General features: G+C 46.0%; 1 protein-coding gene across 4 annotated transcripts in view; it reads right to left on the reverse strand.

Annotated features, from left to right (window-relative positions):
- The window catches only part of MAML3 (mastermind like transcriptional coactivator 3), a 201,101-nt gene extending 193,551 nt beyond the window's left edge, over nt 1-7,550 (reverse strand). For 3 of the 4 annotated variants that reach the window (XM_021396963.1, XM_021396962.1, XM_021396961.1), the window contains exon 1: nt 6,699-7,550. In XM_021396963.1, the coding sequence (XP_021252638.1) occupies nt 6,699-7,067 (369 nt within the window). In that variant the 5' untranslated portion in view covers nt 7,068-7,550. Of the gene's footprint in view, nt 1-1,916; nt 5,864-6,698 lie in introns of those variants that run through there. The other variant, XM_021396964.1, reaches the window with a different exon arrangement.

Genomic DNA, 25,294 nt, shown 5'->3' on the forward strand with positions numbered 1-25,294 from the left:
ATATTCTGCATAAACAGAAGTGGCAGGAAATGCTGCAATTTCTCTCTTGGCTAAGTGCTGCTCTATCCTCCTTAATAAAAGGAAACGTCGCAAATGATTAAAAAACTCCAATACCTTCCATAACTCTTCCAAACTCTCATCTGCCATAACCAACTCCCTTCCTCCCTTAGATTAAACACAATGAAGAAGTGCCAAAATATCACTGTGGATTAGATACGAGCCAAAGGAAAGAGAAAGGAGCTGAAAATATAGAAAATGGACGCATATCAGGGGTTCTTCTTATCTGGTTAGTACATCCCCTTCCGCCATCAGAACCGATCACTGGTCACCCTCCACCCTTACAAATCCTTGCAGCATAAATCCTTTGACTTTGTCCTTCAAAGCACAGTCTAAAAGCTGCCGTATAAGCATGCGTACTGGTTTATAGAAACACACATACATGGTCATACTGGCTGCTTGCTAGGATAATGTGCAAGGGAAGAGTCAGGCTGGGGACCAACTCTACCCCTTACCGAGGCATGCAACATTCAAGGACCTTCTGAGCAAGCCTGAGATTTTCTGAGGGGGTGTAAAAACGATGCAGGAAACCTGCACCAAAGACACAGAGCCCAAGAGCCCCCACCTCTGACCAGTTAAAAAGCAATTCCACCAGGCTGTAATTGCTGAGAAGCAGGGACCTTGCAGAACTGTATACAGCCCTATTTGAAAACCTTGTAGAAAGTGGCTCTGATAAAAAAAAAATACAGGAAGGAGAAGATGAGAGTTGTTGGTCTTTCTGTTTATTAGCTTAGTTATTCCAAAAGTCATCAGTTCAAACCTCTTTTCCACTCCCTGCGTGCTGTGGTTGTGCAGGACTTACAGCAAGCAAAAAAGCCACAGATCTGCTTCACTACCAACAACACTTCAGCATTAGCCTTAACAGTTAGAGAAACCTACAGAAAATGCAAGGAGATTACGGGTGGACACACTTCCCTCTTCTCACAGGTCAGCTAAATTTAAAGTATTCACATCTCCTTACAATTACACTGTACGTGGTGGCAAGCAAAATCAATCTGAAAGCGGGAAGTCTTGAAAGAGAGCAGCTCAGCCCCTTCCTGTAGGCAAAAAAAAAAAAATCAGCAGCTGCTGTCTTATTAACCACCGCGAGTTTAAAAGCACGTTTACTTCTAACCCCAGTAAAACTGGGTTGCAAATATTCCAAAAGCAAACAGAAGCAGACTGCAAATGCTGCGCACCTGAAGTACGTGAGGGGGAAACAAAAGGGTAATCAAAATCATACGTTTTTATGACTCGCCATCTTAGACAAAATAGGAACACAGATATTTCAAATTGCTAGGACTCCCTACTTCCCACTGAACATGCAAGTGTGTCGCTTATCTGAATAGCCCGTGAGAGCCCAGGCTGGAAAACTGATTACAGGTTCCTAACTCCAGCCTGAGACTGAACCTCACATTTCAATTCACCAAACTGAACACTCGAAGGACTCCCGTCAGCAGTTCCTGGCTGTCAGACCTGTCCTTAAACTCCTGCTAATCCAAGCACATCTCTCACATGAATTATACGTATTGGAGTAATATGCAACCAAATGGCACATACATGCGAGTGGTTAAGTAAAAAATGAACTCTGACTTCTCTGCTGCTTCTCACAGTGTTTCTCCTGTCTGTATTAAGGGACAGGATCACGTGCCCCTTCCCAGGGGTTTGTGAGCTCTGACAAAAAGGGTGTGCAAGCAGGTAGGCACGTTTTAACTAACGTCCCATGTGTTTGTCCTGGGATAAGGGCAAAGTTTCACAGCAGGATTAAGGTGTTGTAAGACTGTGCTGCCCATGGGAGGGACAGTCAAACAAACCATGGACCTGATCCAGCTGAAAACCATCCCAGACTGAAAGGAAAAAAAAAGTTACATCCTCCCTACCTGCTTGCTGAACCCGGTGACCAGGGAGCTCCACGTGCAAAGGGGGGCAGCCAGAAAACACGGCTACTGACCCTAAATGAGACCTCCTCGGTGGCCGCAGTTCCAATTTATGCCAGCTCAAGCTGCTTGTGAAACATTAAGCTTTAGGTCAAGTGATCACAAATTTAGCCTAAAGCAATCAATTGTCCCAACACAATTGCACGTTCATGTTTTTGGCTCTGCTAGCAGAATAGTTCTGGACAAGTTCCAGACAAAGTCTTTCTTCCCGAACTTTGCAAGGCCTCAGACTTCACTGCAGGACTTAGCACCCTGCTGTTTGGCCAAGCTGAATGTAGATTTCACTATGAGTGGGTAGAGTATGTCAAAACACAACTTTCCCTGCTCCAGATATGGCTCGTTCGGACCCAACCCACTATCTCTTAAAGAGACACGGTTTCATTCAGAGGGCATAAAGGTCACTAGAGGCTGGCAGGACTTGCAGTGAAGTCTCTCTATTCCTTTCCATTTGCTAAGCTGAAACCTATTGTGCTGACGAGCCACAAAAGGAGGTCAGCACAAAAACTCCTCGTCCTAAACGACAAGAATCACACAGGAGCATCAAGCATGAGTTGCTATGAAAAGGAGAACTGAAATGGGAGAGGCTGTGGAAAGACATAGAGATCCACCCTTAGAGGAAGAGCAAAATAAAAAGTGTTACAGGATGACTCCTCCCAAGAGGCATACGAGAGGAGGAGTGGTGTTGGCCTGGGATTTAACTCTGGTGTCATCCCAGTTCTGTGCTCACTGCTGACCTTACCCCCGTGCAAACAAGCTCAGGCACTGCTCACTAGCTGCAGAGATGCTTAATTCCACTTAGTCACCAGGCATGAATAAGGGCTGCAGTATTTGACTTCTTGTGGAAAATACAAAAGAAACATCAAAAAAATATTTTTCTTTTCCTTTTCACCTTCTTGAAATGTCAGAGAAACAGATGTTTCCTATAGTGTAACTGATGAACTCCTGAGCACCCGTAGAGAAGCAGCGTAGCAATGTTACATGAGAAGTGCAGGAACTGTGCACATGTGTACGAACACGCATGCAGGTACCCAACAAATACAGCAGATGCAAGCTGTAAGAAAGCACCTACAAGACCAATGGCTCAACCTGACATTCAGTTTCATCACTAAAACCAACAAAGAAGTTACCTATTTCACTGGGGATACCCTCCTCAACAAAAAGGAAGCAACAAAAGAGGTAACCACTTTCCTGCGGTGGAATATCTGCCAACAAGGAGCGGATACAGCCAGATTTCTGTAATTCCAAACATGTCATTGTGTTCCTATACAGAGGAAGCTGAGGGCACTGATCTGCCCATCTCCCGTCCTGCAGGTAGGAGAGGGATGCGACCATTCACTTCCACGAGGCAGTGCATTAGCCCAGGGTGGGTCAAAGAGCACTGCTGGAAAATACTGCGTTTGCCAGCTGTGTTTTCTCCAACTTTAAACCAGCTCTGAACTGGCATAGTGTGCCCTGGCAGGGGAACAGAAAGGATGATCTAATAGGTCAGTTAACTTCCGCCACTATTTTCTGTCATCTAAATAACATTCTACGGTGTTTATAACTCATTTTTCTAAGGGCTGGCAATAGGGTTAGAAAGTGTCAATCCGACAGTGGCTGTCAAGCCCATCATGATGCTAAATAAGAAAAGCGTCGAAGAGCCTTTAAAACAGGAAAAGGTAGCTCCAGCCCCTTTAAACATTGTGGCAGAGCTCAGATGCAAATACACGAGCATTAGAAGGTCAGTGTGGTAATTACAGAAGTAGTGTTTCATTGGACAAAAAAAACGACAAGATTGCACAGAAGAAGAGCAGAGTCACAGTTAGGATGTAGGTGGTTTAATTTGGCAATAAATATCTTACATACACTATCGTATACTAAACATTTATTGTTTATATTATATACATACACACACATATACAGCCTCTGAACCACGCTCACACAACACCAGGGATGCAGAGCCAGAAGACTCTCGCACTTAGAGCTGCAAACGCAAAGACAGATTAGTTCACATAGAACTGAAGCACTGAAATAATGCGTTGATGTTTCCTGGAACCAGCAGAATTTTGGATGGCCAGCAAATGTTCCCAATACTTCCTTTAAAACCTCTCTGGGATGACATTCTAGTAATCCAACCCAAAAACACAGAAAACAACTTTGGCTCTTGCCAGGTAGGACTGGAAAAAGAAAAGTCCTCGCAGCTATATACAAACAAATTTTATTTTGGTGCACATCCCAGTCAATGCCTGTAAGGGCACAAACAAGGTCTGAAATGCACTGTTCTCCTCAAGCAGGATAGGCTAAAACAGCTAGCAACTCTGATCTTTCAAAATTCAGCCAGCAAAAACTTGGCCTATAGTAAGATACAAAGTCAGGGTAGATCGGCAACTCACAAAACACAGCCAAGCCCATGCTCCTGCGTCCCTTCCCAAAAAAAAGGCTGCCATTGAGAACCACTTGTTGGTTCACATGGGGTCCTCAACAGTTCTCGCAAAGAGCGGTGAGGCACTGGAACGGGCCGCCCAGGGAGGTGGCGGAGTCACCATGCTGCAGGTGTTCAAGAAACATGGGGATGTGGCACTGGAGGATGCGGCGAGTGGGCATTATTGGTGGTGACGTGCTGATGGTCTTAGTGGTCTTTTCCAACCTTAACGATTCTACAATTCCATCAGGCACCTATGACTCAATAGGTACCTCCATGAACTTGGGGAGCGAGCACAGCCCTGTGGTTCCCCCTGCCCTCCTGATGGAAGCGAATGGCACACAGCAGTCCTCCCTGCCCTCACCTACCTGACCAGGAAGGGAGAAAAGCCCAGCACACGGGCTGGTGTTTGGTCAAGGCAAAAGAAAATGAAGAATGTAAAACTGGTTTGGTAAATAAAAATCCTGACGCATTTACATTATGAAACTTCTTTGCAAACTTCTGATAGCCAGACATGAGGAACTTTCTGGTTTGGTTTTCTTCTTGGTTTTGGTTTCTTGCACTATAAAAAAAATAAAGGTTTCAAAGAAAATATCTTCCAGTTGCTTTGAAAGGAGCAATTTCCCAGTTTTTTTCACTCAGAGGGTGGTGACGCACTGGAACAGGTTGCCCAAGGAGGTCGTGGATGCCCCGTCCCTGGAGGCATTCAAGGCCAGACTGGACGTGGCTCTGGGGAGCCTGGTCTAGTGGTTGGCGACCCTGCACTTAGCCGGGGGGTTGAGACTCGATGATCTTTGAGGTCCTTTTCAACCCAGGCCATTCTATGATTCTATGATTTTAAGTATAACTTTCATGTGCTAGCCAACGTTCCCTAATGTTCTCGGACAAGACAGAAGTCATAATTAACATTCTACAAGTGAGACAAAGCAGATTGTACTTACACATTTTTCTACAACACACATTCTTATAAATTGAGCAGCTGCTGGAAACGGGTCTGGTTTGATCAAGGATTAGAATTTCTCTTCTCAAATGCAAAAGGTCCGTGCACATCACGCACCTACCCACGGCACGCCATTGCCATGCAATTACCGTATCCCCGCAAACTATCGCTACACGGGGCTGCTCTCAGCTCCTCCAGCTTCCTTCCCAACGCGACGCTAACGAACACAGAGAGCCGCACCCGTGTTGCCCCGTCGGTCCCCTCAACTTCAGCACGGCAGCCCGGCCTCGCTGCCCACTCAGGCACGGGGGGAAGGCCAACCCTTGCGCTACCCAACCGCAACCCAGGGACGAGGGGGGCGCGGCCCGGGGCCGGCAGAAAGCTCCCGGCGCGGTGCGGAGCGCTCCAGCCCAGCGGGAAGGCGGAGCGACCGTGTCTCCGCGGCGGCGGCAGGAGAGCGGCGAGATGTCAACGGGAGGCTTCTCCGCTTCCTGCGTGCGGGCTCCCCCCCGCCCCCGCCCCCGCTTTGTGTGGTCGCCTCTGCGCCCTGCCCCTGCGCGGCCGGGCCGGGCCCCCGGGGAGAGGCCGGCGGGCGGCCGAGGGGCGGGGGGCGGCGGGGGCAGCGCGGAGCTTTTGTCTGCCGCTGGCGGAGCCACCCCCGCCCCCCGCGCGTCGGAGCGGGCAGACAAAGCGGGGCCGCGGGGAGGGACGGGGGGAAGGAAGGTGCCGCCGCCGCCGGGGCGCCGGGAGCGGGGCTCGGCGCGGCCCGGGATGGGCGAGGGAGGGTCCGCGGGAGGGACGTGCGGCGCTCGGAAGCCGCGCTGCCGCCTCCCTTGTTCTCCTCCTCTTTCTCCTCCTCCTCCTCATCTTCCTCCCCCCGCCGCCCATTGTGCGCCCGGCAGACAGCGAGCGGCCGCCCGCCCCCGGGCAGCGCGGCGCGGCGGGGTGCGGGGACGCGTCGGGACACACACGGCCGAAGGAGCGCGCGGCCGCCACCGCCGCTCCCCGTACGGCCGCGGCCAGCAGCCCCGCTCCCCCCGCGCCGCCTCTTATTATTCATCATCGGTGCAGCCTGGGAGAGGGAAACTCCGCTTCCTACTCGCAGCCACGCTCCGACCGGCTCAGCCTCCGCCCCCTGCCCCCCCCCCCTCCGCTCCTTAAAACCCGAGGAAACTTTAAGCAGCGCCCGAGCGCCGGCTGCCGCTCGCCCCGGGAGCCCCCGGCCCGCGGGCGGGCGGCCTCGCACCGTCCCCAAGCACGCACCCGGCCCCCGGCAGCGCGGTCCCCCCCCCCCCCGCCCCCCCCCCCCCCCCGCCGGAGGGGCCGGGGAAAAAGTTTGCCCGCCCGTCCGCCCGCCGCGCCGCGCCCCCCGAGCGGCCCTTACCATGATCAGCGTGTGGTTGCGCTGCTCGGCCGCGGCGGGCTCGGCATCCTGCGGCTGCTTGCTCGGCGGCGGCTGCTTGCCGCCCGCGCCCGTCTTCTTGGCCCGCTGCTCCAGCGTCCTCTGGTAGAGGCTCACGGTGTCCCTGCGCTCCAGCTCCAGCTGCTCCGCCTGCGCCTGTTGGTAGCGGCTCTCGCAGCTGACATGGTGCCGCCGGCAGCCCTCGATGCGCTGCCGCAGCCGCTCCACCACCGTGCTGTGCTTGGGGACGCCGCCGCCGGCAGCGGCCCCGGCCCCGGCGAGCCCTCCGCCGAGGCCGGCGTTGATGCAGACGCTGCTGCCGTTGGCGGCCGGGGCCGCGAAATCCCCCATGCCCGGCCCCGCGCGCGCCGCTCCGGAGGAACTCGGCGCGCTGCCCCCCGCGGGGTCCCGCTCACAGCCCCGCGGGGCGGGGGGGGCACCGGCATGTAGCGGGGAAGCGGCGGTCCCCGGCGAGCGCTGCTCCTCGCCCCCAGCCAATCCCCCTCGAGGAGCTCCAAAACATGAAGGAGGAGAAGAGCGGAGCGCGGCGGGGCGGGGGGTGGGAGGGGGGCGGCGGCGAGCGGGGAAGGTGCCGGGGGTGACCGCCGGGAAGCGGCGCAACAACTGAACGGCGGCGGCCAACTCCGGGGCTCAGCGCGGCTCCTCGCCTCCCGCGGCTCCTCCGCGATCCGTCGTGCCCAGAGCGGCTCCGCGGGGCCGCCGGAGGTCGCTCCCAGCGCCCGCGCTCCCCATGGGTGAGGGGAACACGCGCCCCTCCGCACGCACACACACGCGCACGCGGGGACACCACACGCACACGCGGGGACTCCGCACGCGCCCACGCTCGCACGCGCCGTGCACACGCCGCACACTCACTCGCGCGCCCCGGCACCCAGGGGCGGGCACGGCCGCTCGCTCATTGTACGTTCCTCCTAGAGAAAAGTTTGGGCGCTCGTGCCGCGCCGCGCTCGCAAAGTACTCGCGCTGCCGGGCTGCATGGCAACGGGAACCCAGCGGCACGCCTCGGCCCGCGGCCGGCCCGCACATGCACGAGCCGGGGCCGCGCCGGGGAGAGCGGAGCCGCCGAGCCCGTGCGGAGCGCCGCGCTCACACAGCCGGGCGCCGCGCTCTGCCGCCGCCACAATGATCGAGGGCCCTCCTCCTCCTCCTCCTCCTACTCTCCTCCTCCTCCCCTCCGTGCCAGCGGAGTGATACAGGGCGGCAGCGCTCGGCGCACGGCGCGGCTCCCCGGGCCGGGAGGCAGACCCGGGGACAAGGTGGAAAACCCGGCGCGGACGCCGCCCAGCAGGAGCGGACGCGGCCAGGGCCCCCGGCGCCGCGCGGCTCGGCCCGGCCGCCACCTGCCGCCCCGCTCGGCCCCCCGCCCCCGGGCGTTCCGCGTTTCCCTCCGGTGTAAACTGCTGCATAACGAACGGGGACAAGCGAGCGGCCCCGAGCCCGCCGGCCGCGGCCGAACTTCTGCGTTTGATGCGGCGGGGAGCGCTGCCGGGCTGCCTGGCCCCGGACAGCAGCGGCTGAAGCGCTCCGCACACGCACTGCTCTCGCGTGCCGAAGCGTTAGCTGGTGTTTCCCAACTCCTCGTTTCACAGAGACGTGTGAAGCCGAGCCCTGTCTCACGGGGACACCCCTCTGATGGAACGCGCCGCTGGAAACAGGGGGAAGTGGGAACTCGCGCACCGGCGTGGGAGCTGACCTACGCCGGCCCCGTTTGTGCCGCGGCACGCTGGCACAGGGCACGCTTTCGGAGCTCCCGACGGCGGCGAAGAGCCGCCTTTGTCTCTTGGAACTGTTCGGCAGCCTCAAAGTTGGCTTTCATCGCTTTCCTATTGCGACAGCTCCCGGCCACGAGCGGACTAAAGCCTTACCAGCGGGCAAATGACGCTGACGAGCGACGAGTGCCTCGCGAGGCCGGCGGGGGCACGCGGGCGCGCCTACCCTCTCTCCCCACAACTCTCCCCAGCAGCGGCCGAGGAGCAGAGCTCATCCCCGCCGCTCCGGAGCTGCCCGCAGTGCCCCCTGCAGCCCGCTGCGCGCCGAGCACGGGCACCCCGCGGAACGGAAGGGACCCGCGGGGAGCACCGGGTCCCGCTCCCGGCTCCACGCGCTGCTGCCCCCCGTGAGCCTCGGCTGCGCGGCCGCGTGGTTTTACAGCCGGCTCGGGCGGCACGGCGCAGGGCTGGCGAGCGGAACCGCAAAGTTTTGCGGTGCTCAGCGCTGGAAGCTGAACGGCGGTTGTAAAATAGCGCAACTGAGATGAGATTCCACCGTTTGTTTTTGTGTCGCTTTTATTCAAGGATGCTAACACAAACGGTCAGCGGCTCCTGAAACACTACGGCCAAAATCTGCTGTTCGGGGAACTATTGAAATATGGGTTTTGCAAAGGACTATGGGATATATGGTGCCCTCACCGATGCCCACAACGGAACACTAATGCCTACTGGTATCGGCTGGCAGGGCACTAACTGAAGGCTACAGGAGATGGTTACCTGGTAAAGGATCTATTCAGTGAGTTACGATTTTGAAAAATTACCAAGCATGGGCCTGATCTGTGAAAAGAGACGCGATATGAATATACAGCATACGTTCTCAAGATGATTATCATGACAGAGATCTGTCTAATTAGAAAGAATCTATTTTAATGCTAAGAAATGAAAGAGCCCAGCTGGGAGAGGAATTCAGAGGAAGACGCAGCAACAGGACTGCTAAGCTGACAGCAAATGCAGCCTAAGCATGTTCCAGTGACAGCTTCTAAAAAAAATCATCTCAGCATTTAATCAATAGCGGCTTCGGAACAAGTAAAGCCCCACAGATAACCCAGCTAGTCATATCAGTGGGAGGAGCTCCATAAATAACATAGAAAATATGTATTTGCAGAGCAACATACTGAAACCACTTCCCCTTTGTCTGCCGAGTTATGGGTTATCCAGTAGATGGGCAACATTAAAAGCACCCTGAGGATAAACCTGAATCTTGCTGTGCCAGAACGGTGTTCTCACACAGGTTGCAAACTGCCGCTTTGGGGCAGCAAGTTTCACACCATCACGGGCAGCAGAGCGACCTGCAGAGCGGCTGCCTGGGTAGAAACCTTGCTGAGAGCTCCTACCACGATTAAACGATCGATGTGTAAAGTCAATGGATGACATGGTGACACTAGTATCTGCTGCAAGGCCAGCCTAGCACCAACAGCTCGGCGTGCCCACTGAGTGTAACAACTTCGGAAGCCAGATAACAGACGCCTTTTGGGTCTGGATGAAGCTTTCTTACACCGTTTCTTACACAATTTCTGCTGAAGTTTCTCTGGGATACAGTGAGCAAATCAGATGTACTTCACTTAGTACTGTAAGCTATTTAAGTGCATGTTGCCTAATACAACTGTAGTCTAAAGAGAATAATAATGTCATCTCCAGAGTAGTTAAAAGAAAAGCTATATAATTGAGGGTTGATTAAAAACAAAACCCCAAAACCTCCGTGAATGCATCAGTGCAATCCAAGTGCAGTATGGCAGCATGGCTAACATTCTCAGGACAGCTGGGTGGCCACAAGCTGCGGCTGTCAGAGAGCTGGAGCTGCAGGAATCCTTCCAGCAATGAACTGAGGCTGGAGCAAAAGAAGTTGCTCTAAATAGTTAAAGGAAAGTCATCGAGGTTGAAAAGGAACAGGAGAGCAAAACAATGAGGGGGGAAGGGGAAGCAACAAAGAAAATCAGAAAGCTAGTTAAAATTGCAGAAGTCAGGGCTCTAAGGCAGACTGCAGGAAGTGATCACTGTGGAAATACAAAAAACCTGAAGCACTCTCAGAACGACGTGCCTGCCAGTAGTCCTGTGCAACTGAAGCAGTAGAACATGGACAATCCAAGTCAGAATTTCACCAAGTCTTCCCAGTTGCAAACAACACTGAAAGCTCCACTTCGGCGAGGTATTAGAGCAGGACTATCACATGGGCTGAGGTCCACATACCAAAGCACTCCACTGAATCAAAGCACAAAAAGCATGGGGAAAGGATGCAAAATGCAGGCTCATACCATCCTGTTACAATTACAGATAGGTCACAAGAATGTAAAACCAGAGCATCGTAGATGGGCCCTCCAGCCAAGGAAAAAATGCCCACCACAGCAAAGCTTCTGGATGTGCTTTAGGAGAAATCTGAATGAGGTTCCAGACTGTAAACACCTCTAAATCCACAAAGTTAATCAACACTAACAGACCTTCCCAAAGCTTTGAGAAGGCAGAGCTTAGCAGGAAGTGCTTCTCTGTAGTAAATCTCCCTGGTATGGTAGCTGTAGGCTCAGCAGAGAGCTTCACACAATATACAAGAGAGAAATTTTCTCTTAACACTCTAGTCCAAGTTCAAAAACTACTTTCTATTTATTCTGAGGGTAATGTTCGTATAAAAGAATATAAACTGTAGGTCTGTGCTTCAACTATGTGACCAGAAATAGCAAGTGCTGAGTTGTGTTTGTTCTTCGTGCATAGTGGGCAGCTCAAAGACTTTCATTCATCATTAGCAACAAAGCTAAACAGGCATATACAAAGTTTTAAGGGACAGTTCATCCTTTCTGCATCTATTCCTCCCCCCAGCGCCCGGGCAGCTACCCTACATGCAATCCATGCAGAAATGGAAACAGTTGTTAAAGTAGCAGAATTTACATCAAGTGGCATTGTCATAGGAATGTTACTGAAAAACATCGTAGGTTAGGAAGCAAAACTAAGGTAAGTAATCCAGATAGGCCACAGTGTACCTGTTCTTTATTTTGAGCATCTGGTTGCGGAGGTAGCAGCTGTAGATGTCCAAGGAGACAGCGAACTGAGAGTGTGAAGGGGGGAAAGGATCCCAGGTCAGTAACTGGGATGGAAAGGAGGAAACTGGGGAGAGAGAGGGAGAAGAAAGGACACAAGGAAAACTCCCAAAGAGATGCCTGGGGAGTTCCTCATGGCTTACACTAGAAATATACATGAAGGAGCTCAAATTTCTTTAGCCGTTCTTATACTGAGTAGCCCACTCCTCACTAAAGGCTGTCCATTTCCATTTAGCTTGAATTAGCAGGGCAACAAACAGAAAATCCTTCATCAATAAAAACAAATCCCAGCTTTATTGATGAGGAAGCAGCTCTGGGGGAATTTTTTTTTTTTCTCCCAGGCATTTGCTGTTAAATGTAAGCCATTTATAGGAACTTCAGAGTGAACAAGATCACTTTGAATCTTCTGGGACAGAAAGAGACACTGAACCTAAGGAATGCTACTGTTCATCCTTTTCCATGTGGGAGACTGATGATGGTTCTGCAATCCTTGGCATAACCAATGAAGCATAATGTTAAAACATGAAGGTTTTCACACATTCTTAATTTTCAGAGAAACAAAAATAAATGGTCATTTTCCACAGTGGTTTTTTTTTTTGTAAGATTCGTTTAAGTTCTATCTTCAAGGAAGACTCCATATTTCTCCTCATCTCAAAGTGTCGACTACTATTGCCCTTGTCTCACTGATACTGCTATAGTTTACAATCTACCAATATACATATATTTAGCATACATAAAGACTTGTATTAAAAGGATGTCACTGAGGTTGAAGTTTTGCAGTCAACGAGCTTAAAACCACCAAAATCAAAGCACTTGTGCAATCTTTATTTGGCTTCCTTGTATAATCCACTGCATGATGAAGTCTTCAAATACACCTTCACAAACTATTTTTCCACAGGATGTTTGCTTCATTCTGTACACAGAATTGTGAGTGCTCACCAGTGAGCAGCTATTTAATACATTTTTTTTTCCTCTTTGTTCTGCATATGACCTCACGTCTATTTACTAATTCAAACCCCTGTTTGTAGACATTCATTTCCCCAGAATGACCACCACTATGGCTCCTGAGTGCTTCACATACCAATGAACTGATTTTCACAATTTTTGGCAAGTGAGAGGATAGTGCTCTCACTCATGTTAGAAACTGGAAACTGAAACAAAGAAACCAAGGTTAAATCTTTTGCTAAAATGCCTAATTTGAGCTGATTTTTTTTCCAAGTTGTATTTTAGACAACTTAAGTACACGACATATCACGAGATCAGCCCACATCAATTCAGCAGGATTGCAGGTGCCTAGCATTTCTGTTCCTCAAAAGCCCCCTTTCAAGGCAGGTACCTATAAAATGAGGAACAGAATTAGTGATCACTGACAAGAAGAGTTTAAGTGAACTGAATAAAATCACTTAAGACAGTTCAGACATTTAATCTCAAGCACATATAGTTCAGTACATTTATTGGCAAAACCAGCAATTAGATGCCACAGGAGACAAAAAAGAAGAAAAAGAAATAAAATACCACATGCTGGTTTTCAGTAACCTTTAAAAACAAAAAAACATTTTGTCCTACTCTTTCTGAAGACACAACTTTCAGCCTTCCCTTTTCTGAAGTGAAGTCAAATCATGCTGCATTTAGAAATCATGCTTTCTGATTCCCCAAGGCCAAAAAATGCTAAAGAGGTAAGACATTAAAATAACCTGAAAATCCCTAAAAGGATCCCATTTGTGCTTCGTCATATTAACCAAAGTACACTAAACTGCTAGATGCACTGAAAACCAGCCCTGCTTCCAGGCTATTTCCAGAGTCACTGAAGTCACTAGATAACATTCATCCGAAGTCTAGGACGCCTCTCATCTTAGCTCAGACTTGCAGTTAACTAATGGTTTACAGCAAACAACAGCTGATTAGATTCCAGTTAGGGAAAAAAAAATCCTTCTCATAGTATGAATAGTGAGACTTTAAATAGATTGCTTATAGAGGCTGTTGAGTCTCCATCATTGAAAGCTGTAGGAACAGGGTAGACAAATTTGTCTGTAAAGACACAAATGTAATTGATTTTGCTAACAATGGAACAGAGGGATGGATTAGTTGATTCCTTAAGGTCTCTTCCAGCCCTAACTTGTAACATTATGATTACTTAGGGAGCTTGAAAGTTACAGATGTATTTAAGCAGTTAATAACTTCATTTATTTAACCCTGACTTTGGTGTAAGAAAGTTATGTACAAACTTCAGTGCTGGATCAGAACATGTGTCCATCTATCACAGAACTCTGAGAGCAGACTCTCAGGAAAAGTAAGGACTGGGTAAACACACTCACCGCCACCCAGCCTTCAACCATTTTTAGGTTGGGTTATATGACTATCCAGTTAGTAGACTCTATAGCATCTCTTCCAAGGATTTACTCCTTACATCCCCATGAACAACTTTATCCAGAAAGTTCTTCGAAGAATAACACCACTAGTCCACACAGGTTGCCTGAAGAAATAGTTCCTTCAGTTTGTTCTGAACAAAACTCTTCCTAGCTTATTTTGGTATACATCATTCTTGTATTAGAAGAGAAGGCAAAAAGCCAAGCCCACTCCTCTGCTCTGTAGACCTCTCAGTTCTGTAGATACCTTCTTACATTTCCCTTATCATATCTTCCCAGAGTTTTGACTATTCCATGTATGAAGTTCCTCATATGTTGTATGGAAGTCATAGTATATGACTAATCATCACTGCTATCTCAGAATATTTTTTAGTTCTAGCATGCCCTTTCCAAGATAGAACTGCACGCAGTATTCAAGCATGCAAACCTTGGATTTTTACAGTGGCATATGGACTTCAACAGCAAGATAATGATCCTTTCCATTTTGTTCTCTACTTGCTTATTAATAAATCCTCACCTATAACCTTTTTCTTCTTTCTCAGCTAAGCCAGTATTTTCATGAAACTGCCTACTGTAACCAAAAGGTCTTGTTCCTGAAGACCTTTGGGCCAACTTAGAAATGACCCAAGAAGTGACGACAGGATTAATCTTCCCTGAGAGTACTACTCTACCTACCTTTATCTACACTGAGGTGCACCCATCATTATATCATATAGTCAGTCTTACAACATGTTGCAGCAATCCACACAGTCTGCTCTTGTGCCTTACAATCTTGCATAACCTCCTATCATCAGCAAAGCTTTGCCACCTCACTAATCACTTCCCTCCACCAGGTCACTGATAAGACAAGGAGTAACGGTTTTAAACTGAATGGTTGTAAACCACAGGGTAGTTTTAGATTAGACATAAAGAAGAAATTCTTCACAGCAAGGATGGTGAAGCACTGGAATAGATTGCCCTCAGAAGCTGAGGATGCCCCATCCGTGCAAGTGGTCAAGGCCAGGCTGGATGAGGCTTTGGGAAATCTGGTCTAGTGGGAGGTGTCTCCAGCCATGGCATGGGGGATGGTACTAGATGGTGTTTAAGGTCCCTTCCAACCTAAACCATTTTATGAGTCTATGACTTAAGACTACCATGGTACAGGTCCCAACAAAGACACTGTATGCAGTTTCACAATTGATCTTCCTATGTAAAAAGTGAATGTGTGCTCAAATCCAGCAATGGTCTACACAGAGTTCAAGTCTTTCGAATCACATTCCAAGGCCTTCCTTCTTATGCCAGCAACAGTCTTAGGTTGCTTGGTTTTCCTGAAACACTTTGATGAGTTCTGCCAAAAGTTTTTTGGAAATCCAAGTTGACTGCATCAGTTAGATGATTTTCATCTACATGTCAATGACCTCTTCAAACAAGTCTGAGAGCTTTGTTAACTCTCACTAATTAGATTGTATTTATTCAGGTAGATACTAATTTGATCTCTTATTACAATATCTACTCGTTCACCCGGAACTGATGTCTAATTTTATTTTGCTGGATACCCTTGGATCCTTTCTTAATGACTGACATCCCATTTGACACCTTCTGATTTTCACGTACTGAGGAACATCGAAGTGACAAGTTACGTGCTGCTCTTAGATATTTCATCCCTCAGATCTCTTAGAACTCTTGAGTGAATTCTTCAAATCATGGGGATTCATCTGACTTTTGTATCATTACTCTTTTCAGAAACAACATGCAAATAATACTCTATGGAGTTCCCTGAATGCCTGAAAAGGGCCCTGGTGAGAGAATTTCCCCAATTTATTCCACAGAGAACAAGGATACCAAGTGTTCAATTTCTTTCCCGTGACTTTGTCCTCTCTGAGGGTTCACTTTATAGCCTTTTCATATTCAGACTCATTGACAATGTTTTTCCTTCCTGGTGTGTGGGAAAAAGGATATTGAACTATTTTTTATTCTCTTATTAAGTTAGGTTTCAGTCTCACTTGTGCTCTACTTAATAATATCTTTAATACTACATCTGTCAGTGTTTAAGATCCTTTAACTTTTCATCATTTAGGTATGTTTTCATATTTTAGAATGACTCCTCCTTTCTAAAAGCTTCTCATTGCTGATCAGCCATGACCACTTTATTTTACTCTCAGGGATGTCCAATAAATGATGTGCATAAGCACTGTGCTTCCTACTTGGTATCCCCAAGTCTTCGTGACCACTCTACAGATTGGTCTTGGGTGTCATTCCTTGTTTCTTTCAACGGTGGTGGATATTTTGGCCTCTACAGCTCTTCAGAAATATTGAACCAAAGACTCTTGCAGTCTTTCTTGAAGAGCAGCCCTAAAGTTCAGCAAGATATATACGCATATATGGATATATATATACACACATATATACATTTGTACATATATACATACACATATATATGCATACGTACATGTGTATATGTGTGTATTCACTATATATAATAGTGCAAATGGAAATATAAGATACATGTAGCTGGTAAACTAGGAAGCAACTGCAAAAGAACTTCTGGTTCTTCCTCGATCTTATTTCAGAGTTTGCCAGAAACATACACGCATAATAACTAGTATTTATTGCATGCAGCTCTCAAACCCTTCTAAGCATTATTACTGTAGAGAAAATACGAGCTACGAACCATGAAGTAACAAAGAAAAGATAGTACCTATGATTCTTCATTTCACTCTGCTACCTCTGTTGTCATCTTCACTTACCAGGAACTACTAACTCTGCAGACTGTTGGAAGTATTGCTTACAAATCATGCTATTATAATTACAGATGATTTTATGACAGTAAGTGCGCTCAGATGGGGTGTTTACATCCCCATTTTCAGTCCATATTTTGTCTAAATATAACAAATACTTGTAGCAATATAACACAGCACAAGTTTCATGCTATAGATATTTTAAGTTAACATCTAAGTTGCTTCATTTTGGTTTACATTTCTTATTTCAGCAAGGTACTCTGATCAAGTAAGGTGATGCAGACACAAAGCTTGGTATTGCCATGATTTATGTGGTAAATATCCTACAGAAATCTAGCACTACTGACCAAGAATACCAAAGCGCTCTCTTTGCATGAGTACACAGTCCAGTAAAATCACCTCTAAATAGGGAATGAATAACAGCATTTTTCACTTTTCCATGGCATACCATGGAAACATACCATACAATCATAGAATCGCTCAGATTTTTTTTGACCTCTTCTTTGTCCTATGAAACATACAGTCATTCCCTTCCCACTTCACCTATCTATGCTTGCTGACTCACATTCAGTCTCAGTTTCCATATCAATCTGTTACCCATCCATAACTTAGGAAAAGTGTCTTTTACTTTTGCGTATCTCATTCACAGGGAGATAACCTGTTAGTATGGTCACTATGCACATTGATGGACACGGCCCTTGAGTCTCCACTATTTTTTCACAGTAACTTGTATATTGCTTCTAGGCCAGCACACTGATTGATCACTACTTAAGTTTAGGGATAGAGTTGTTCCACTAGCCAAACAATTTGTATTTTCAAGACATGCAAATGACAGCATATAAGAAGGTAGCATTTTTCATTACAGTTTTTAATTTTGTTTTAATTTATGTATCAAGAGTCTGTATCACTTTGTTACTAAACGAACAGTCCAGCAGAATGTATACTTGCTTATTCTTTCATGGTCCTTTAACACCATTTTGTAGCAGTGACACTGAGAAGCCAAAAACTTGATACAGTTTCCCCATTATTCTGTACTGTGACTTAGAAAGAGGACTGCCATCTCTCCCGCACTGCCCGGTAGAGTAACTCAATTAGAATTTCATCTCCAAGACACTGTAACAATAGAAGTTTGGTACTCTACCAATATTTAAAATTCCCTTTTACAGTCACTGCTAATTTACTGACTCTCTGCTCTGCTGAATCAGCAGTTCTGAAAGCAATGTCTCCCCTTAATTATTGAGAGAAAGCAGTGCCTCTGCAGGGGCAGATCCAGCGGAGAACAGGATTATGGTAGACTGACAGCAGCTGTATCACCTCCTGTGCAATGGTTTTAAAATTATCTAAAATCACTAACCTTTCACAAGGTTCTGTTTAGCCACGCATGACAATGAGTTCAGCAATCTTGCTTCAGCCTCCACAGAATCACTCGTGTAATTTGCCCTGATTGGCAGATTTTGCTGTAGAGAAAGAATAAATATGAATTAAAAAATTAAAGAGCGTTTTTGTCAGGCTGAAATATCAAACATCAATAAATCTGTCTGAATCACAGAAAGCAAATTCAGTTTTAAAACATGGAACCTTTGCGCAAATCCCACATGGGCAGAGTCCAGAGTAGATCAAAAGGCAGGATGTACTTTAAGCACAATGAAGATGAGCATGCAGTGACACTGTACTGTGAAGGAGATGGTTGCACACCAACGGACCACTCCAGAACTCTACTTCTCAGAGTGCATGGTGTCTCCCCAGCCATGGGAGGTGCTTCCAGGGGTACAGCAGGCTGCTTTCCATCTGAAGCATGTCCTGCACGTGGGGAAGGGTGAAGCTGTAGCCCTGCTTCACCTGTTGCCATGAATTCTGGTGTGCTGCACAGAATCAAAAAGCTAATAGCCTGTCTCTGGACAGCAAGTAAGGTCAAACATCCGTCTTTTCCATGAAGAAATGCCTCCTAAACTACAAGGAAAATACCAATAAAAATCTATTCATACACGTGTAATGGAAAAAATATAAAAGAGTAAGCACAAGGTGGGACGAAAGAAAGACTGACAACACTTTGTCTGTCAAAATTCTCTTCTCGCTTGTTTTGGGTGACTGCTCTCAGATCCAAGGCTGAGCCTCCCATATGAAATCTATTATCGCTCAATTCCTTTTTTCCTTTGGCAAATACAAACCTTTGCAAAGTTAGAGTTATTTGAAAGTAACCATACTATGATGCACTGTCCTTTCAAAGTGTGAACAGAACTGAAAAGAGATGGTGTTTTTGTCTTGTGACACAAACGAAGACACAAGCCTGATGAAGATGCTTCTTGTATTGTGCAACTTTCAAGAAGAAAACGTGTGCATGTACTTGTGCAGAACACCCGCTACAAAGGGATGTAGATCCTAACTGGAGCTCTATGCATTACTGTAACATAAGTACTGGAAAACATGCTTATACCTGTCACTGACTGCTCTATATAAAATAAAGAGCCAAAGTGTAGAAAAGGAGAAACATGGAAAGTTGGTTAGTTTAACATAAACATTAACCACAACCCTTTCTGTAAGGCAAAACTGGCTTACCTTAACAAAAGCACGTGTAGAGTACATTTTAACAAAACTGACGCCTGAAACACCCATCACCTCTGCAGCTCTTCAGGTTATATTTAGCACTCCACAGCCATGCTAGGAACCCTGCAAATAAAACTCTAGCTGAGGCTCCCGTCTTTGTGATTTCAGCAAGGAAACCATTTCTGTTCCCATCAAGTCAGTGGCAAAACCTTGCCTGAAATCCTGCTTGACTCACAGCATAAATCAACCTGTTGCATACTAAATGTAACGCGCAGCAACTCGCTATCTTGTGTAATGGCACTCTACATTTAAATCTCTGACACAGACACTCTGAGCTGTGATTTGTATTCAGTTGTAGAAAAAAAATAATTATTCTTTTCCCTTCTCTTGGATATGTCACCCACATCCCAGGCTACAGATGCAGGCTGGTGCTAGTATATTTTTTCCTCTCTGGTTCTTGGACAACGCTGTGTGCTGTTGAGCAAAATAATGCCACTGCCACCAGGAACAAAACGTACTGCCATACCCCTGTGCTGTAACATAAAAACTGTCTTTCAGCCCACTTCTCATTTTTCTCAATACTACATCTAGAACTCTCATTTAACGACAAAACAATAAACAAAGCAAAATAATGACAGCAAATCCTAACTTCATCCTTTGGCAAAATCTGCCAGGCACATCAGACCTGATCCACTACAGGCTTATTTTAAAACTGGGTGGCTGAAAGGTGCCTCAGGATTTATTTAAGGAAAACAGATTGTCTCTGAGGCTGATGCCAAATAACTCATTGCCTGAGTTATCACTCTTCAATCAAAAAGCAGATGAAGAAATTACATAAGTCATTTAGACAGCGATCACCATGGAGTTATGCTGGCCTCTCATGTCAGTGATGAAACAGCCAGCTTCCCTGACAGTGGTGAGTTATTCCTCTTATCGCCAGCAGAGCTGCCAAAAGAATCATCAGGGCTACAGGCACGGAAAAGATGAGGCCTCTCCAAACTCAAGTGATGAAAACACAGTGTTTTATCACTTGATTTTCATCGTCATAATTTAAGTTTTAAAAAATTACAACAATGTTAAGCATAGTTAGACAAAAATGCGCTCACTTTAAACTCAGACTTTAATTCCTTTTCCAGGCCACGGTCTTTGGGATTCTGTCCCATCACCATCTGCCCCAATCTCTCTCATAACTAGGCCCATATCTTTTAGCCCTGAACACAGACAGTACAAAATATTGGGTGTTCTATTACAAATTATACTTCGGTCACTTTGGAGGTGGATTTTCTTTCTCTCTCCATTAATGGTAATGACCTAGTAAAGGAAATCGGTCCATTTTTGTTGCACTTTAACATTGCTAGTAAGAAGTCACATACAATAAGAGAGAATACAAGTTCTTAGAAATACATATCTACCAAGCCTGATTGCCTTTAAAATATAGCAAGAATAAACTAATTCTCTGGTATAGTTTTAAATTCTCACTTTAGAAACCTATCAAGGTCTTATAGAAAGCAAGGTTTGTGGGCCTGACTTCAATTTGAGCAGAATCTCTGTTAATAACATTGCACACATAAACCCCTTTTAACAGTCCATGATATTGAACCGAAGACAGGATTGCTAAAGAACTTTGTTATTTTTTCTCCCTAATAAACCAGCATTACAGACTTTCAGCAGGTGTCTTTAATAGACATTGTTATTAAAAAAGTATTACACGAAATAAATTCAGACCATTTCTCCAGTATTACTTCTCCTACTATTAAGAGAATTTCTCCTGCATCTTCAGTTATTTATGCCTAAACAAAAAACTCATCCTCAGACATTATAAACTGCTGTCAGCATCCATACTTATTCCTTATACCTAAGAATCTGCCAATGCTTCCAGTTACAGTAAAATTTCCTTTCTTTTCTTCTTCTTTTTGTTCTAGTATGAAAGATTCTGTTCATGAACTTTTTTTTTTTTTTTTTTTTTTTAAAGTGTGGAAAAATCTCACTTGTCTAGTTTCAGTTTCAGGCATTTTTCTGTGCTTTAATAACTCAGTGACTTCAATAATTCAATAATGGAAATTTTATGTTAATTTCTTTCAACATATCAAGAAATATGTACTATTCGCATTGTTACTGTTTGGGAAATGTAATTAGAAGTAACTTTTTCATGGTGAAAAACCACATCAAACAGGTGACATCTCTGGGTCAAACTGTCAATAACACTGTGTGCTTGAACCAAGTACCTGGAGGCACCTCACTTACTTATGCACATCCCATAAAATAATGCTTGTTTCTCTAATGAGAAGATACAGTTGGTTTGTTTTGTTTTGTTTTTTAATCTCCAACGATTGGGTTATTTATTCAGTTAAGTAAATAAATACAGATTTATGACCTACAAATTTCCTCTCTTTACCTCCCATCTGCACAGGGAACCTCGCCTATACATAAACTAGGAGATGTCTGAATACTTCTGGGTTCCTAGGTCTTGACTGTATCTTGACTGTATCTTGACTCCATGATGACATCAGCCTTTTCCTTCCATGGGCTTCTGTCCACAGAAACCTAATGCATGGCCAGATAGGAATAGAAGCAAGCTCTTGGTCTTATTATTAGGAGACAAAATCTAGGACAAACATAAGAAGCATCTAAGGATATGATAGTCTTTGAAGTGAGGCTCCACTGGTGTAACTCTACTGAAAGCTCCCAAGTTATTCTTATGTGTTTATACACAGATATAAAATATATATTTTAACCAAGTAAATAAGTAGACTTGTCCATCAGCAGTACATATTCCTAAATACCGTCCATCAGAGTATATTGATTTATAAATATTTATTCCATGAGTGAAAGAAAGTGAGAAAAAACATCACAATATCTAGGCACTGATTTGGTTCAGTCCACCTCCTGATCTCAGACCCCTTAAACTCAGCTCAACTCATAACTCCCCACTTGTCTCAGCAAGAGTTCTTAAACGCATTAAAAGCAGGGTGGCATGCAACAACTGTCAGCTAGAAGTACCATGACACATAGTTTTACCTGTTTGCTTGATGGTGGAATACTTAGAGATGCTCATACAATATAGGACCTTTAAAAGATGTATTGTTGGGTAAATCTTGAAAGAAATGTTCACAATACCTTTAGCATCATAACTGTTGAATAAGAACAGTTTAAGGCAATCATCAGGGTCTGTAGGATGAAACTGGAGTAGCAGAACTTTTTTCATAGGTACAGGTACTTCCTCACAAGCAGCACCTTAGCTTTGTGGTTGAACAGTCACCAGCTCAAGGTCATAACTGCACAGCAGTCCTTGTTTTTAGTCAAGCTACCAGAACTTCAGGCTGCAGAAAAACAGCCTTTTTATGGTAATCATTACTTAGGTTAAAATTTCAAGCTCTTCAAAAACTGGCGTGACACTTGAAAGAACCTGAATGCTGCTTTCTTCAATCTCCTAATTGGGCTTGGGAAAAACATCTGAGAAAATTTGTAATAAACTATGAAAAAAAAGATGCCCCATACCTTTCGATCAGATGCCTGCGTAGAAGTATCTCCACAGCAAGCTGTGGCTGCTCTCACATTCACCAGTTACAGCTAGACTTCTAGGTATTATTGGGACCATCAAAGCACCCAACCCCCTCTTCTATCTTGTCTCTACTAGGCTTCTTACACTGTTACGTGTTGGGAGGAATATGTACAAGTGGATCTTTGCAGATTCTTTTCCATTGGTGTTTTCTACTGCCTTGCTGAATTATCTGATCTTTCTGCAACAGCCAAACAACGCAAACACAGAAAACCAGTACAGGAAAATCCACACCACTTACTGCACAAAATTGCAGAAAAGTACATATGAATACATTCCTGGGAACGACTCAGTGCTGCAGCTCTGCCCTGCTTCGTTACCTCCACATAGCTGCCTCACCACATACAACACTCTTCTGAAGCATGAGGTATGAAGAATAGCAGAAACTCTTTGCAAAAATTGAGAGCTGCTGATATGAGGACGCAGCACCTGAAATAATCAGACACTTCATGAAGTAAGAGCTTTCAGCTGGGTGGCCCCAAGAAGTGTCTACATCAGGGAAACAGAAAAAAAAAAAGATGATTGGTCTGAGTTCAGATGCAGCCTCAAATATGATCTGGCACAGCAGATAATCTTGCCCACCTTTACATTTTTTCTCTTTTATGCACCTTGGCTGCTTCATCTGCTAAAGACATAAATCATGGCTGCCTGCAGGGGCAAAGTTTAGAAGGATGCAACCACAGGCCAGGGAGCTGATGAGTGACTCTGACATCTGAGAATAGCTCTGAGTAAGCCGCTGCTTTTCTATCAAGAGTGGGATCTGTTTTTTCCCCTCTAGGTATACACATTTCATAGCAACACGTTCTGTTGCTATTTAGGATTCATTGGCCACTTCCATTACAAATGTTCTTTTCCTGAGACTTATAACCACAGCTTTTGTTATAAAGCCCAACACCAGACAAAACTTTCCTCATTTTAGGTTTCGGTGCAAAGCCAGGACTAGAGCCAGCTTCACACAAATTTCTGCATTTCTTTTGGTGAGCCTTAGACAATTGCTAGGTGATGTTAGAACAATACATACCTTATGGTCCGGAGTCAGCAAACACTTCCCAACTCCCAGTTAAAAACAAGGAATCCTCTGCCTTCAGAGCAGGATCAGCGTTGAATGGAAGGCTGAATCCAATGATTGAAACCAAAGAAAATGCTTGTGTGAACCCCAGCGAGAATCAAAATAGCTGCATTTTGCACAGCTTTATTTATAACTGTATAATTTTAAATGGTAACACCAAAAATAGGCATTGCAATATGTCGGCTCAATATAATTATTCTTTCCAACAGAAGTAAATCACTCCAAATTTTTATTTTATTTTTTTTGGTAGAGTAGTAAAATAAATAATAGACAAACTGTTTTCCAGCTAGTTTTAAAGGGCTTTGTGTTATACATCTACCAAGGTACTTTAATGAGTATGTAACGATCCAGCAAGGCAACCAGTTCAAGTGGGGGATTATTAGGCTCTCGCCCTCCCCTTCACTCCATGCCACTGTTTTTAGTCTCTCCACCTCCATTGTATCTGTAAAAGCAGCAGCTCCACAGCTAAGTGCTGCACACTCCCCACAGCCAGCAACTTCCTCTGATGCTGCAGTGCATAATTACAACCAGCTGTGCAGACACCACCAAGGAGGCTCCCACACTCCTGCAGGAAAAGTGAAGAGAGAGCAGCAATCCCCTCTTTCCTGCAGCAGCAGATGCTAACAGGACAGGGCACTTCAGCCTCCCTCCCTCTTCTCTCCTCCACTAAAACCATTTGTTTAAGGGAAGAAAGCCTCCTTGCGGCCCCTGCTGCTCCCTCGGCCTGACCTGCTGGAGGCTGCCTGCACCGCTGCTCCTTCCCCAGGGACAGGGCCACGAGCCATGCCGTGAGGCTGCGTGACCCATACAGCCAGCAATCCCACATTTAGGCTCTTTCTGAGCTGCTTGGTAGCTCCTGGGAGTTTCATCTGCAGCGCAGAGTTTTGTCTTTTAAAAGACTGAATCCTTGCTGCCAGCCGTCAAAGTACCCAGTAAACCTAAAGGCCTTCGAGGCTCTTGGACATGGGATATATGCAGGTGGTGCAATCATCAGATTAATGCTTTGCATCGCACCAAGATCACAGCACACGGATGAACTCTATCTCATAATACTAAAATGAGACTAGAACCTTAATTTATAACTAGAGAAAGCAATATCAGATGCATTGAACACTTTGCTCAAAACAACAGAAAAATCTATGAAAGAGCTGGGGACAAACAAGTCCTGCATTCTAATGCTTACATCACGTTGGGGTTGCACAATGATAGCTTTCCTCTCTATGATATACAGAACCACAGCCTCAGCCTCACTGAAGGTAGTGAGAGCTCATGTGAAAGAACTGTGCACCACACAAAATCACCCAGTGTTCCCTCCTACAGGACGCACACACTAGAAACATGAAAACTAGATAAGAATGTTTTTATTTTCCTCCAGGGTAGAGGAGCAAAGACAGAATGGTACAAGAAATCATCATGCCAAAGTCATGATGGGTTTTTTTTTGTGCCACGGCAAAGTTATGTAGCTGTATAGGAATCCTGTCAGATTCCCTCCTTGCACTTTCCCCAT

Source organism: Numida meleagris, chromosome 4 (assembly GCF_002078875.1).
Source record: "Numida meleagris isolate 19003 breed g44 Domestic line chromosome 4, NumMel1.0, whole genome shotgun sequence".
NCBI lineage: Eukaryota > Metazoa > Chordata > Aves > Galliformes > Numididae > Numida > Numida meleagris.